Source organism: Papio anubis, chromosome 7 (genome assembly GCF_008728515.1).
Source record: "Papio anubis isolate 15944 chromosome 7, Panubis1.0, whole genome shotgun sequence".
Classification (NCBI taxonomy): Eukaryota; Metazoa; Chordata; class Mammalia; order Primates; family Cercopithecidae; genus Papio; species Papio anubis.
Window position 1 is genome coordinate 156,151,262 of NC_044982.1, and position 16,748 is coordinate 156,168,009.

Genomic DNA, 16,748 nt, shown 5'->3' on the forward strand with positions numbered 1-16,748 from the left:
GACATGGTGAGAGGGAATTGAATCATGGGCGTGGTTTTCCCCATACTGTTCTTGTGGTAGAAAGTCTCATAAGATCTGATGGTTTTGGGGTTTCCCCTTTCACTTGGCTCTCATTCTCTCTTGCCTGCTGCCATGTAAGACGTGCCTTTTGCCTTCTGCCATGATTGTGAGGCCTCCCCAAACACGTGGAACTGTGAGTCCATTAAACCTCTTTTTCTTTATAAACTACCCAGTCTCAGGTATGTCTTTATCAGGAGTGTGAAAACAGACTAAATACAGCTTTCATCCAGACAAAATGTGTCATGGTCATTTTAAAAAGGAGATAAACTATTTTCCACTTACATGAATGAAACTTGGCTGGGCGTGCTGGCTCGTGCCTGTAATCCCAGCATTTTGGGAGGCTGAGGCAGGTGGATCACTTGAGGTCAGGAGTTTGAGACCAGCCTGGCCAACATGGCAAAAACCCGTCTTCACTAAAAATACAAAAAAAAAAAAAAAAAAAAAAATAAAAAGAATGAAACTGTGACAACTGGGTTTACATCTCATCTGGGTGGGAAAACACTTAAACAAAACAATACTGGTATGGATGGATGCCTGATATAGTCCTCTTCCTCTTGGCAATAAAGCTTTTCTTAGATGGCATTTTACAAGAACACAGGAGTCAGTGGGCAAATAATTGGGCCAAGCAATACTTTACAAACATGTTAATTTTATTGAGTAGGCATCAAAGCTTCTCTCTGTGTCAGGTAATGGAGAAGCCATGTCACACAGATTACAGAGCTATTTTTACTTGAAATAATCTTTCATAAAAGAAAGAAATTAAATACAATTCTTCTATAAAAAGTGCAGTAGTCATTACTGGAAGTTTTCCAAAATGAAAGCAAGATTTACTACATATTGCAAAAATTGGTTTAGTGCTTTAATACTTTACAAAGTAATATCCCAACCACAGAAGACAGCTCTTACAATGGGTTTCTTCTCCAAGAATGGACCGGATTGAAAAGGATATTTGCATTGAATTGGAATTAACACCTGCAGGTAAAAAGGGGTTCTGCACAACTGGGTCAAAGTAATGTGACTGACGACCTGTTTTTGCCTCATTATTTTCCTTTGTCCACAGTAATTAAAAAAAAAAAAAAAAGGAGAAATAAAGCAACATATTTCATCCAAAAACCAAAGAAACCAAAAAACAAAAAAGAAAGAGGAACATTCACTGACTTCATTAGGCCAAACGCATGTTTAATGGAACACAGGGTGAGGATGGTCCCTTGTTATAATTTACTTCAACAATCCTTAGTTAAAACAAGGCCAAATTCTCAAAGGTGATGGTGAATGGAGTTCAAACTCCGTAGATGAGGCAGTAACGGGTCACTAAGGAGCTTAGTTCCTCTGTGGACCCAGCTGAACCTGCTCCTTGCTCCTAACAGCGCCTTTACTTATAGGACTAAGAGCCCAGCCTTTCCTACCTGTGGGCCTGGGGAAGCGAAGCTCCTACTGAATGGTGACTGGCTCTGTCAGAGGTGGGGCTTGCCTCTGCGTGTACAGGGGCTCGAGGCCACAGCTGATCTCCAAAGCATGCTCATGGTGAGTTTCCTAGTTTTGGTCCTAAGTTAGTGGAGACAAGCTGCCCCACTCCCCGCTGCCAAGTCATCATTCCATATCAGGTGTTTGGTTTCCATTCCTGCAAGCGGGAAGAATGTGCGCAAAGAGCTGGACAGCCCATAGGGCCTGGGAGACCTCCATGGACACCTGCCATGGAGAAAGTTTGCATGGGCCAAGGGGGCAGGCTCTTGGGAAGCACACACTCCCCCCCTGAGTGCTGGCAGGAGCAGGCCTCCAGTCTGTTTGGGCAGCAATGAAAGGGACACTGTTTATTTGACAATTCAAGCATAGGAACGCACATGTAGGGGCCCAGTCACTGCTGGCTGGACAGCTGCAGAGGGGACGTTATGATGGAGACCTTATGCCCCCTCCCACGAAGGACCTGAAAATATGGCATCAAGAGAAATGACAGCAAAACCACAGAAGCGGATTAAAGAGAAGGACAAAGCCTTTAACCAGGTCACAGTAGGACAAAAGTCCCATAAGAAGCTTGTAACAGTATTTTGCCAACAACTCTTAGAAGAAAATGCATTTGGCCAAAGGACCTAGAAGTAAACACCAAGGTTAGGTAGTTGTCAAAATCATCTGGCAGGGGCAGGAAGGTCACTGGAGGACCCACACCTCCCTGCTGTGGGTGAGGCCAGCTGCCAGCACTGGGTCCTGGGCCCAAGGCGGTGTGTGTTGCTTGGCTCTGTGGTGTCAAGGCTCTGACCTTCCAGCGCACCTCTACCAGCGGCCAATGGGGATACCCAGGGACCTTGGCTCTCTGGTCCTGCTGCTTCCAAATTTGTCAGTGCAGTTGCCCAGCCCTGTGCTGGTTAATGTTTGTGACAAGCTCCTCTTCCTCTGCAACCTGCTTTGGTCGCTGGAGGATGAGTCCTTCTAATGGTCAGATAGACTTTCCCTGGGCTGGGCCATCTGCTGCCACCCGTGTGGAACTGGGAAGGACTGGGAGACACCTAAAGACTGATGAACAAAGGATTCTCTGGAATGGTCCAGGTCTACAGTGACCTCATGGAGTGATGGGAACCCGCTACTGTGCATCTGACGACTAGAGCTACCCGTCTAAAACTGTCTTCATCCCAGCTGGTTCCAAAATGCTCCCCTGCGAACAACGAGCCTCACATCTGTGCAGGTTAGCGGCAGGGCAGGCGTTCACAGACAGAAGCCACCACTGCTGCCAGTGTTGCTCATGCCATATCTAGCCATCTTGTACCCACAGGAGCCAGGTCACTGGGTCAACTAAAGTTCTCACAATAATAGAACCTGGATTTGACGAAAGCTGAAATTGACATTTTCTGGCCTCTTAATAGGTTTCGATTTACTGATTTCATTTCCTTTTTTCAACAAATACTTATCCAGTGCCTAATACGTATCAGGCACTGTTGTAGGCACCAGGATACAGTGATGAGCAAGACACATGAAAGTTCCTGCCCACATGGAGCTTACAGTCTATGGGAGATGGGGAGGCGAGAATCAAATAAATGGATGAATGATTAACATCTGCAGCACTCAGATGGTGAGAAATGCACAAGAAGAAGATGCAGAGAGGTGGGTAGGGAGGGAGAGTGGGGTGTGTTGTTATTTTAAATAAAGAAGTCAGGGAAGGCCTCGTTGAAAGGTGACATTGGAGCAAAGACTGGCAGGTAGTGAGGGGTGAACCATGTGGCTCTCTGGGGAAGAATGTTCCAGGTAGAAGGAATGACATGTGCAAAGGCCCTGAGGCAGGAGGGTGCCTGTGACTAGAAATGGCAGGAAGGCCTACGTCCCAGGGCAGAGCAGCAGGCAGAAGTAGTACTGGGGTGGGAGAGGCCTTTGTAAGGACCTGGCTTTTCCTCTGCCGTGGAAGGCTGTTTCTTCATTTAAAGTAGCACTCCAGTGTCTGTAGATAAATTCTAAAACAGCTGCTTTCACTAATTTGTCCTCATTAAATTAATAGGTTGCTTTGGTCTTGAATAGATTTGGCCTATATTTACTCTTAAAACCAAATGGCACTCTTCACCTTACGTTAAACAAATGTGTGTGTGTATACATATATATCCTTGAGATGCTCTTTGGGAGGAATAAAAAGATATAAGCAATGTGCATCATTCTGTATGTACATAATTAGGATTAGTGAGGCCCCCTTTTTTGGCAAGATTAAAATAGCAAAAATGCAAATTTCAACAAACTATTTGGCAAAATAAATAGAAATAGTAGTATTACTAGCATGGTTGGAGATGATGGCTTCAGTGCTGTTCTGCAATGACGTGTGTCTTCCGCTCAGCCTGGTGGGGCCAAGTTCTTCATACTGTGCAGACTGCACATACCTGTTGTTCCCGGGGGTCCCTGCAGGGCATCTCCCTAGCTCTTTTCTGCTGGGGTGCAGTGGGAAGAAGAATAGATCTTTTGGAAAAGAAGGGACCTGCATAACTGCTAACAGGCCAATCTGCACAGTGCCCATACCTGTCTTTCACGACAGAAGCTTGCAGAGTGGTCCAGCCTGGATGTGCAGCAGGGCCTCCCGGGGTAAGTGTGGGGGGCTCTCCCCATGGCATGTGCTGGCCTCTCTATCATGAACTATCCAGGACCCACTCCTGAGTCAGTGAGGCAGCACTGGCAGAAATACACTCTGGGCCAACAGACCCAGAGCTGTGGAGAGGACACGGGCAGCAGGGTGGAGTTGAATTACACAAGAACAAAGCTGAGCGCTGGTCACTGCCCTGGCCAGCCACACTAAAACCGGCCAGCTAGAGCTTCGAGTCAGGAGCAAATGTGAAGGTGGTGCCTCAGGTCTCCAAAGAGCCATCACTTTAAGGCGTTTTGGAAGGGGATACCTGCTCCCTGACATGCCAGCTACCTCTGGGCCCTTCATATGGTGTGTCTGTCCTCAGCTGGCAGCAGAACCAGACTCAACTAGAGCAGGGGCCGCCTCTGCAGCCCAATGAGGATGAAGCCAGAGCTGGTAAGGTCTGCTTGACCCCACAGGGCTCGCTCAGTCATGGAAACACATTTCTTCTTGTTCATTAGAAGCACTGAAGAAAGATAAAGGACAGAACACTGGGGAAACTTAATTTGTAAAGTCCACACCAAGATGAGGAGAAAAAGAATCTTGTCATAAAGAAAGGAGCCCCAAACATACAGCAGATGCCTCCAGCTTTTACTCCAAGTCTCTTAGTAAATAAAAGACTCACATGGAATGGAACTTGCACACACGGATTTGGAAAAGTCTTTGTTTTTTTCTTGCACAAATTTCCCACCATTGATAAGTACAGCCCTTTTATCTTAACTAATGTGAAGTATATTTTGCTAGGTTAAGTTTATTTTTGCAAAGTAGAATGGCTTGCAAAATAAGTTTGTGGATATTAAGTGGGGGGAGGTGGGGGTGGGCGATGGACCCATGACCCCTCCTCAGAGACAGGGCGGGCGCTGCATGGAGGATGTCCACACCCTGAGGTGTGCACCTGGGGGGCATGGAGAGTCCTTTTATCTTCAGCCACCCAATTCTTGACAGTAAGCTATGAGAATGAGGAAATTAAATCATTTGGAAAAACATTCAATTTGTAAAGTAATAGATTCAAATGCCACTGGGTGGTAATAGGTAAGAAAAGGTCCACAGTAATTTAGTGAATACAAAGTATTCATTTAAGAGGAAAGGTGCAGTACCAAAATCCATGAACAGAAAAAAGGAAATCAAGCTTTCAATAACAACAGACATTTATACATTCCCACTTTCAGAAGGTATTCGAACAAGCAGCAAAAAGCGTTTAACCCCCGGAGCCCAGAGTGGAGCTCCTTCCCACCTCCAGTTACCCTTCTAAGGGACAACCCTGTGACAATAAAGGGTGCAAAATATTGCTCTGTGGCATGTTCTGAAAATAATACAAAAATAATTTTTATAGTATAGTTTAAACTTGGCTTGTAAAATTTCAACGTGACACAGCATAAAATCTACAAACAGAATACACTGAAAAACACCTTCCCTTAACAATATATTAAAAAAATCATTTACCCAGGTAACAAATGTGCAGGAAATGTAAATTTCTGAAGTAACCTTCACAGGGGTTTAGAAGTATCTGGGATCCTCTGGAAACCTGCAGTCCCTTGGAGACACCTGTCCTTCCTAGAAAGGGAAGTGTGGCCAGATCAGGAGGGGAAGGCTGCTCTCAGGCAGGGTCAGCGACGACAGCAGGGCCATACACCCCAGGGGGACTCACCTTCTTCCCTTTCTCCCTGCTCCACAAAGGGCCCTCATGCCATGGAATATGAGGGAAGCCCTTGGCCCACCTGCAGTCAACACAGTTTTTAATAGTTCCTGGCCAGCCTGATGAAGTTGGTCTCTGGCCAGGGACGAGGTCTAAACAGCTCTTCTCAAGGAGCATGCTGTCGGTGCATGGGGCCTGCACATTTAATATGACTATCGGCTCTCTCCCCCTTTTTTTTTAAAATACTGTTTAGAGGAAGGACGGATTCAGATCCTATTCCTAAGTCATGTGGACTGAGTGGTAATGTACCAGCCTGGAGCAGGTGTCTACAGACGTCTGGCGCCTCTTTACCACACTGAGAAGCTGGGACGCAGGATGCAGCCAGTGGTTTTATCTCAGGCTCTTATTTAGGGCACATCTGTCATCAGATGGTGATGGGTGGAGGTAACTTTGAAATGCAAGGGTAGAATAGGTCCTGGTGCTTTGATAATTACGTACTCTGCCTGGTTTGGAAGGTTTTCCTGTATTACAACGGACTGTTTTTATTCTCAGTTTTTTTTTTTTTTTTTTTTTTTTTTAATTAAACAAACCAGGCAGATAGCATGAGAAAGAAAAGATCTGAATTTGCATAGCCAGTTTTAGAAACTTCTGGTTGGCTGTTTTTACATTAAGAAATGAGAAAAACAAACAAGAGTTGACTTTATGCCTCCTTGACATCTTGTGCATGTGAGTTTGGTTTCTGAATGGACCACTGAAGCATTTTTAAGGTTGGGTGTCTCCATCTTTTAGGAGTGAGGGGCATGAGGAGTGGCTGGCATCCACACCCGAAGCAACACTTCCTGTGACCCCACAGCTTTGGATGCCAAAGCGGCTGCTCAGCGTGACACGAAGAATCAGTCCAGAAAGCTGCCACAGACCCTCTCCATGAGATTTTTTAAAAACCACTTTTGTTTTCTGAGTAATAAAAGAAACCCCAGTAATATCAGGGACGTGAATGTTAGTACAGTAATTACCAGACATTGAAAATATTGTTCAGCAGGAAAAGTAAAACTTTCAAAAAATTTCTTAAAGATCCTATTTAATAAATAATTTTTGATTTAAGGAACCACTTATGCAAAACTTGAACAAATTACTGAAAACTCCACCTGCTGTGGAATAATTAAAAGCAAAAAGGCATTACTCACAGGAGATAATTGTTTTATTATAATTTTCCAAACAAGTAAAAAAAATCCCCTCCCACTTTTTTGTTTGTTTTTGCTGCTCTTTAGTTAGGGAAAAAAGCATCGTTTCTAGAGGAGAAGCTGGCTCCAGTGAAGAGATGGTCGACCTCCTGCTTTTTCTGAGGATACGCTCACAGCAAAACCAGGCGCTTTCTCCTTTCCTAGGAGTATTAGAAGCTATTCTAAGGCTCTCACAGGTTTTATAGTATTCTTTTGTTAGTGAGGATTTTACCCATCTTATCCTCATTTCTTGGAAACAAGCTCGTTCCTTAGTGAGGCAGGTTTAGCTCCTCAGTGTCCCTGGCCAAGAATGGTGTTCTCCGGAGGTAATCTTGGAAGGAAGAGGCTGCATATTGCTGCTCAAAACAGGGTAGCTAAGGACACATTTTTTTTTTTTTTTTCCTCAAGAAATGTAGGAGGCACCAAAAAAGAGACCGCACAGGGATCGGGCTGCTCCCTCATTGTGTCACGAGACGGAGGCAGGGTCGTCCTGCCCCATGGAGGGGCCACGATCACAGTGAGTCCCTTTACCTGGCTGAACCCAGACAGATGCAGGTGTTGGGGTGGGCTTCCTTCCTGGTTCCCCCAGCTCCTCCCCTTTGGAAAGAGCAGAAACCTAGTGGGGGCTTACACAGTGACCGAAGGGTGAATTCCTCGCTGTCTCCCGGGGCACCGATGGTCATCGCCCAGGGGCCCTCCAGCGACAGTCCACTGTGGAAGTGCCTTCAAAGGAGAAATGTGAGCAGGCTGTCCTATCTTCTCCTCTATGGGCAAATCCAAATTGTGAGATGGGAACCCTGCTTTTTGGACCCTAGGTGTCTTTGGAAAGCTCCTGTCACCTGAGCTGCCCGGCACTGGGAGCCATCGCTGTACCTAACCGCGCCCGCGAGACGGGTGGTCCAGTGCCCTTCCCACGGCCGCCCGCGGCTTGGATGGCAGTGTGTGAATGGTGCTTGAGCCGGGGCTGGGGGAGGAGGTTTGGCTTATGAAATGGAGCTGTGTGTTTCTAAAGGGCCACAGTGACCACCAGGGCGTCAGCTGGCGGCCAGGTACCCGCCTTCTCCTAGGTCCCGGGATGGGAGGCAAGTGGAGCTCGCAGAGGAGCCTGCACCGCAGCCCCGGGTGCGCGTTCACTCTAAGCCCTGGGTACTACCAACCGCGCACAGGGCACCGCTACCTGGAAGAGGTCATCGCTAGGTTAGGAGAAAAAAAAAAGCAAAAAAAGCATGTAAAACACTCCCTTCTAAAAACAAAGGGCTGCGAATTTCTTTATTTCTTACTGAGGAACAAAAATACTCTTGCAATGGCTATTGAGTTTCCACAGGTACGAGGCAGATGCTAGGCTAGCACACCCACTTCCAACAGTATGACTTGTTTCCTATCCGTCTACTACCTGAGTGGCGTCAGTGTAGGTTCAGGCACCATTAGGAACGTTTGACCAAACACGTACACGGCACTGACAGAGGAGGCGCCGGCCTTCCGGTGGACCAGAGCATGTAAAAAAGACACCGACACAATGGAAAAGAAATCCTCGAAGGTAGAACCTCGCCGCCTGCGCCGCGCCGCTCAGGGCCGGGCCCCACGCGCCTCGCGCCGCCGCCGCAGCTCCTCGCGGTAGCAGTAGGAGCAGTAGTGCTCGGTCTCGGCGCGCCCGTAGAACGCACAGTTCTCGCGCTGGCAGCGCCGCTGCGCCGGCCCCGGGCCGCCACGGCCGCACTCACCGTTCGAGCGCGCGGTTGGCGCGTCGGCGTCGGCGAACTCCAGGCCGTCGCGCGCGGCGCCGAAGCCGTTGGTGTAGGTCTGCGACTTGTGCTCTGCAGCCCCCGCCGGGCCCGCCGCGCCCGGTAAGGCCCCGGGCACCGCGCGCGCCAGCGACTCGACCGTGTTCACGGTGCGCAGGGCGGCGGCGCGCGCCGGGCTGTAGCTCTGCGACGACAGCGAGCGGTTCTGCTGCGGGTACGTGGCGCACGGCCGCAGCGCCCCCACGACCGGCGCGCACGCCTCGTCCCGCGCGCCCGACGCCTGCACGTGGATGACGCTCTGGCGCGCTGGCGCCGAGGATACTTGACCGGGGATCGGTCGCTGGCGCCCACGCCGCGCCTGCCAGGCCGTGCCGCCCGCCGCCGCCCACGCCGCCCGCCCCGCCGCCGTTTGGAGCTCGACACTCTCCTTGAGCTTGAGCACCAGCTGCGTGGGCGGGCCCGGAGAGGCGCGCTCCGGGACCGCCCACCCGTCTCCCGATCTCTTGGCGTGGCAGCAACCGTGGAGGCGGCGGCGGCGGCGGCGGCGGCAGTGGCCGCGTCGCGGCGCCGCTGCTCCTGCTCGGCGCTGAAGCGCTCCTGCGCGCTGGTCAGGTAGTAGCCGATCATCTCCTCGTGGAACTGGTGCCGGTGGCTGGTGAGCAGCAGGCCGGCGAAGATGAACTTGCGCTCGCCCTGCATGGCGGCGCGCAGGATGTTGAGGCTCAGCTTCACGTCCGTGCTGTACTTCCAGGCGTCGCCCCGCGGCCCGCCGCCCTTCTCCGCCGGCGACGCGCCCGCCGCCTTGTCCGTGGGCGACGGCGTGGTCTTCTCCGAGGGCGACGTGCTGGCCGACGCACCCGACTCCTCCTTGCTGCCCTTGCGCGACTTGGCCTTCTTCTCCTTGCCCCGCTCTGCCGAGTCCCCGTTCTTGCCGTTGGCGGAGTTGGCGCGGCCCATCTTGCCGTGCACCAGGCCGCCGAGACCGCCCATGTTTTTCTTCAGCTTGATGCCCAGCGTCTTGCTGAAGCTGCCCAGCTTGTTGGCCACGGAGTCGGCGCGCGTCTTGTCCTTCTCCTTGCGCTGCTTCTCCTTCTCCTTGTCCTTGCCGTTCTTGCCGTTATTGCTGTTGGAATTGCTGCACACCGAGTCGCGGTCCGAGTCCAGCGAGTCGGCCAGGGACTGCACGTCCTCCCCTGCCGAGGCCGTGGGAGACTCCGGTTGTGCCAGGGGCGCCTGTGTGGAGAGGGAGGGCCGGAGTGAAGATGGTTAGAGAAGAGCGGTCCACGGGCTGGCCGAGGAAGAGACACCTTGCCCCTGTCTTGCCAAGGCTGGGGCCCTCAGGGTTCACTGTCCCAGTCCCCACTGTCTCTCTGGTGACTATGATACCTGGATGGGCGGTGCTGAAGGAAAGGAGCGGATAGGAGTGGGCTCTGATTCGCTGCAGTAGTAAAAGGATGTAGGGACTTCTTATCTGCGTGTGTCTTCTGGCCACGGAAGCTGGGGTGTACTCATTCTTTCTCTCTGGGGGACCTCAGGTACTTGGTAGCCTGGAACCCTGAGTAGGGGATTGGGGCATGGTGCAAATACCCCACTGGCCTTGGTCCCCAGAGCCTTGTCACAGTTCAGAGAATGATTAGGTTCAGACTCTGGCCTTCCCCACTAACAAGGCCGCCTGCTTGACCAGACACAGGTCCCAGGCCAGCCTCTGTGAAGATGGAGGCCTTCAGGTGGGGAGGACACTGGGCCTGCACAAAACTGTCTCCCTTGAAAAGATGTCCCGCCTCCTCACGCCAGGCAGGGGACAGAAACCTTGTACTCAATCTCATTCATCGGATCTTGAATCAAACACCCCCTTGATTCAGGGATGCCAAATCGCTTCAGGGGTTCCTTTCTCACTCAGTTTGGCAAGGTGGAGTGCTAAATTGAGGAGGATTTGAAATAGGCCTGCGCTCAGCAAAAAAGATGTTCCCATTCCCAGAAAAGGACCCCTGGGTGGTTTGGGGTGGGGTGACGCTGGGAAGCACGGCTTGGATGAGACCCACTGAGGTGGTCAACCAGTCTGAGGAGGGCACGACCATATCTGGGGCGGGGAGAACCTGAGAAAAGAGGTGGGAGGGCAGAGAGGCAGGCAGCACCTACTACGTCTGCAGAGGGACCTCCCTGGGTGAGGAGAGAATTCTGACTGTCACTGGACGAGAGGCAGGATCCCTCATGCTGGCTGCTGGGTGCTGCAGGAACTGGTGCCCATACCTGAACAGGCTTCCTTGGCCTCCAGGGGATGAGCTTGGGAGAAGGCTCCCATTGCTCCCCCACTTAATTTTTGTCTCCCCACCCCCAGGCCCCTCAAGCAAGTCCATGAGTCGGTGACTGTCCTGTGACCAGGTCACCCTGAAGCAAACGTGGGCAGAACTGACCCACACCACCTCCCACACTGAAATTCCTTTCCCCTTCCCACCTGGGATAGGAAGGTGTGAAGTGTCTCAGACCAGTGTGTGAGACACTAAAGGGTGGACACGGGCTGGGCCAGGAACGGAGGTGCGCCTGGTGCTAGCAGGAGGGAACTGAGAGCGGGCTCAGGAGTCCCTGGCTGGAAGAACCCTTCCCACGGTTGTCAGCTGAGAGCCTTGCATCTGACATGAAGGCACCGAGGCCTGGCAATTGCAGGCAAAGGTATGCTCAGCCCGAGAGCCTCCTGATTCTAGATCCTGAGCCGCTGCCATCACTCCCCATGTGGGTGCTGAAGAAGAACAGCCACAGCACCACCGGAGTGTTCCAGGCCTTTGAGAGGCAGCACTCAGACTGCCACCGACTGGCTGTCACTTACGCCATCAGTAAAATGGGGTATCAGTCCCCGCCTCATGGAGCCCTGGGAGATGAAGTACAGGCAAAGGCCGGAGTCTGAGAGCACTGAGCAGTGCTGACCACCACCCGACTCCTTGACTTACACCTCTCCTTTACTAATTCCTTATGAGCCCCACTTCAAGCCTAAGTAACTGGCTGGAGAGGACCAATTATTTGCAGGCTGTTTTTTTTTTACAAATCTTTTCCCCTGGCAGCTCACTACTGAGATTTCAGAAAACATCAGTCAGATGCTTAAAATGAATCGCTCAGTGTCTGCAAGCAGGGGCAGCCCCGACCCTCTGGAGGCAGGCAGCCTCACGGGGCACGGGCCCCTCTCCTCACCTTCCTGCCAACTCCACCCACCAGCGTGCTGCCTCCGGGAGGGGAGGAAGGGGGCGCCGAGGAATCGCGCGCTCAGTTCCCTGGCTTTCTTGAGGACCCACACAGTTTATAATTAATTCCGCTCTGCGGCAGCACATTGTGTTCTGATCTCAGTAGAGATAGTTTTGTGTTGTGACTTGCCTGTCGCTTGTTTTCTGAGTGGGCGTGTTTATTCCTTCTGCAGAAAATAGGGGGACAAAAATCCTTTTACAAGAGTGCATGCTTGCATGCACACATGCCTACACATGTGTACACACCCACTGGGTCCAACCAGAGCCACTTCAAACCCCAGCCAGGGTGGCTAGGTCAAAGGGATGGGGGAGCTACTGGGCTGTGGGTATGGCTGGCGTGGGCGACCAGGCAGGGGCAGGCAAGAGTGTGGGAGCATTTGGGAGGATGCACCCTGGCCAGGCTGGAGCTGAGCAGCCTGGACCCTACTGCCAGATCTGGTCCCAGCACAGCCAGGCTCACCCGTGTCTCGGAGGGGATCCGGATCCATGTCACATTCATGTAGCTGTGGAGAAGGTTCAGCTTGGCTTCTAGCGACAGGATAAGGCTGGCAAGAGAAGAATACCCTATTGAAATGGTCTGAGCTGGCCCTTGTAGCACCCAGCCCACCTGCATGCCAGCTGTCCCAGGAGGAGCAGGGGTGGTACAGCCCCTCCCCAGGATACCCCAGCCATAGCCCTCCCTGTGGGCGCTGGGGGAAGGGACAGAGTAGGGTCTTACTGGGCCAGCCGGGCGTTATCGTTGTCATCTTTCCCCCACTCCCAGTCCTTGCCAGGGTCCACTGCAAAGTGCAGAGGCAGCAGCTTGTGCTCAGAATCCGTCAGGGGGATCACGGCTGGAACAGAAGAGACAGAGCCGTGCTGGGAGCCCCGGCATTCCCCAAGGAGGATGGGAAGGAAATTCCCAAACCAGGTGTTCAGGTGACAAGTGCACCGAGTGGAGATCTACACAGATCTGTGCCAGCAGGAGCATGAAGACCAAAACCACTATTGCTAGTTTTAAAAATTCCATATTTATTGCAGACAGTGGAGAGCAGTTGGAAGCGTCACCTGGACCCTGGGTCTCTTTGGGTCTGTCCAATGGCAGATACTCCGTTGGGCATCAGAATGGGAAAAAAGCTATTGCTGCTTCTGCTATTTCTAGGAAGGATCTGGGCAGGTTAGGCACACTTTGGGAGGCTACCTTGCAGGTGGGCCTGGGGCCCAGCTCTCCTGTCTCATCCCAGAGAAAGGCTGAATGTACAAGTCAGGTGAGCAAGGGTGTTGCTGACCTCTACTGGTTTGTGATTTTGTGCCACAAGTCTGTGTCAGTGCCTGGGACCCGTGGACCCACCCGCCCCTGCCTGTAGGAAGCTCACCTGTGCTGGGGACAGATAAGCAGGTTAACAAACACCTCATAATGTCAGGTGGTGATGAGCCCTGGAAGGGTAAACAGCAGGCAGAAGGCAGTGATGGTGAAGCCTTTCTCGGGTGGGGTCAGAGGGTCCTTTTGAGGAGGTCACATGTCAGTGGAGACTGCAGTGACGAGCAACTGGCTGGTCATTTCTCAGAGGGATTGACTCATCACAAAAGCTCTGTGGTGAAACTCACCACTCGTGGGAAATCCTGGCTCACTCCAGGAGGGCTAGGGTGGAGGGGGTGTCTACAGGTTTGGGATCTAGGAGCTTCTGAGCTGCTGGGGGACCTGATGAGCGGAGTTCCTGGTGACATGACTGACTCCTCCCAAAGGCATTGTCAGGGACAAGGGCAGGAGGAAGTGGGAGATGATCTCCCCAAGTCTTTCCTCGGAGCAAGCAGCAGCCTCCTGTGGGCTCCAGTTAGCTCCCCTGCAGGCCCCACTCCTAGAAGTCACACCACAGCAGAGAAGCACAGCCCAAGGCCTTGGGTCAGCTGCTTTGCCTCTTTGCTGGAGCCCGTGATTCACAGCAAGGCTGCCATGGCAAGAACAAAAAGGCAAGGAAATAGATCAAATCGAAGACTGAATACCAATAGTTGATTTGGTAAGAAATTGGAAAAACTGACTCAATGCTGCCCTCCAGTGTTGCTTAAGAGGAAAAGTGGGTACAAGTAATTCCCCTCTCCACCCCTGTACCTTTTCTTCCCCAGCCTCCCCAAGCTGCGAATAAGGGAAATGCAGCTTTGCTGACCAATGGCCAGCTCCGGGCTTTCCTTTCTTTTCTTTTTTCTTTTTTTTTGAGACGGAGTCTCCCTCTGTCGCCCAGGCTGGAGTGCAGTGGCGCCATCTTGGCTCACTGCAAGCTCCGCCTCCCGGGTTCATGCCATTCTCCTGCCTCAGCCTCCCGAGTAGCTGGGACTACAGGCGCCCGCCACCACGCCTGGCTAATTTTTTGTATTTTTAGTAGAGACGGGGTTTCACTGTGTTAGCCGGGATGGTCTCGATCTCCTGACCTTGTGATCTGCCCGCCTTGGTCTCCCAAAGTGTTGGGATTACAGCGTGAGCCACTGCACCTGGCCCGGGCTTTTCATTAATCTGGCTTGGGATTGGAAAGTGCAGTGCTCTGATTTGAGAGGTCAGGGGCAGCTTGGCCTGGCTTTGCTGCAGCCTGCTGGGTTCTGCCTTGACGTGGCCACCCTTCCCAGGTCTGAGCTGCAGAGTAGACACACCCAGGGAGGGCTGCAAGGCTGGCTCAGGGACAGGTCTCCCTTGGGTGGTGCCCAGCAGCCTGTCCCATAGTTCTATGAGTCACTACACAAACAGAGAAGGGGTTAGCCTCGCTTCTTACTCACGGGGCAGGGGGTGGCACAGGCTCTCCCCATCCACAGTGTTTCCCCGAATACAGCAGTGCAGCTCCTGGGAGTTCCAAGCCCCCATGAACAGATGGACCAAACCAAAGTGTCCAGGAAAACGACTCAGAAAGTGACATTTTAAATAAGCATCTCCTGTGGCTTTTAAAATCAAGCAAATTCAGGAAATATTGTTCTAGAACAAGAATAATCTGTTAGAAGCAGTTCCTGTGGGTGCAATTTGGACATTTTGGGTCTGGCTGTCCACCCGCTTCCCAGGGTAGAATTGCCATTGGAGAGCATCAGCCCAGCCACCACTCCATGTCTTAGCCACCCCGCCCCCAGGATTTAGGGGGAACAGGCACCTAGCGGCACTCATGGTCTGTGGGCAGAAGCAATGTGGGAAGTGTTGGGTGATGTGCTCAGGCATAGGGGGGCCTCTCCCCCACTTCCCTTCCATGGTGCCTGCAGAAGACAGCAGATCCCCACTAAAGAGCTGCCTGACAATTGAGAACACTCCCTTTAGACTTCCACTGTGTTAAGCCACTCTGATTTTGGTTTGTTTGTTTCAGACAAACCACCTAAGCTAAGACGGCACTCCAGTCACCCTCACCTCTCTGTCATGGGGTTCCTGGGGACTCCTGCCCTCAACAGCAGGGCTGGAATGGACTCCCTTCCATTCCAGCTGCCCAGGGGTCCAGTGCACGGGGGGAATACCCCTGAAGGGGCTACTGCCTGTCCTCCTAGAAGGGCCCTGCAGCCTTGCGGCCTAGATCTGGCTGGGGTGAAGGACCAGCTACTGAGAGAGGCTCTAGGGACGTGCCTGCTCACAAGGGAAGACACCGAGGGGCTTAAAGGCAGGCTTCTCTGCAGACGGTCAACTGCGGCCTGTGGTGAGGGCTAGGGCTGCAGAGCCCAGGGACAGCTCAGGCCAGGAGGCCATGAAAACAGGTCCTCCTTGTGAGCAGCGGCTGTTGGGGATGCTTCTGCCTCTCACTGTACACTCTGACATTTCCCTATTGGCTTTACCAGCGAGTAGCAGACGCACAGCGGCTTGCCCTCTGGTGGTAAATGTCTAGAACAGCAACTGCTTTGCAAAATGAGCCTAGAAAGGCCAGAAAGCTGTTTTGTTTTTGTTTTTGAAAGGCCTCTTGTATGTCCTTTAGCCTGGAAACACATAGCCATCATCTCATACTAGCCTGAATATATTCTGAGTACATATTTTCTAAAAAAATCAAGATTTCTGGTTTTTGTCTCCGATGTGAGAAGCTGGAAGAGCATTGTTCCACCATGACAACGTGCCAGTCAAACTGCAAATTCACAACTTATCTTTAACCCAGCAGACAGCTGAAGTCACAGGGAAGCCGACTTATCCAATACCTAAGGAAAGACAGGTGCCTCCAAGGAGAGACAGACATGAGCTTAAGAAGGGCCAATTCAGCTGGACCGCAGTAAGAATAATTCAGCTAAAATGGTTAAATTGGTAAAGGAAGAGTATCAGCTAGTGAAATAGTACGGAACCCTGGGGTTGAAGATATAAAGGGAATTCACATGCACTTGCAGGCTCCTCTCCAGAGGACCTACCTGGTTCTCCCACAAAAGACTGGCAGGAATTCTAAGAGAGTGTCTCCATAGATATTTCTATCCCACCTCTACCAAGGAACAAAAGCTTAAAACTGCAGAGTATAGGGCAACAAACACTGGGTGCACTAAGGGTCATGTTCTGTTACTCTAATTAAGCATCTGTCTTAGGCAGGCACTGTATCCCTGGATCTGGGGATGGGGGTGACCCTCCTGGGCTAGCATGACTAGACTGGTCCAAACCTAGACTCTAAAAACCTAGCAAAAGGAAAGGCATGCTTCTTTCCAGGAATAAAAGTGATTTACTGCAGTCTTTACTGTCCCACTCAAGATGCCTGGCTTTCAGCAACAACAACAATAAAACCTATGAGGCGAAAGGAAAGATTAAAAAAACCCAACACATTGATAAAAGACAAATCAGTTGATAGAACAAGACTCAGATAT

The 16,748-nt window shown here is 51.6% G+C and overlaps 1 protein-coding gene across 1 annotated transcript in view; it reads right to left on the bottom strand.

Moving 5' to 3' along the window:
• Positions 1-689: 689 nt before the first annotated feature.
• OTUD7A (OTU deubiquitinase 7A) overlaps positions 690-16,748 on the bottom strand; it is a 373,417-nt gene continuing 357,358 nt past the window's right edge. Inside the window, 4 exon segments of the mRNA XM_017960482.3 lie at positions 690-9,231; positions 9,234-9,981; positions 12,442-12,526; positions 12,700-12,814. Of these exon segments, the coding sequence (XP_017815971.2) occupies positions 8,573-9,231; positions 9,234-9,981; positions 12,442-12,526; positions 12,700-12,814 (1,607 nt within the window). The 3' untranslated portion in view covers positions 690-8,572.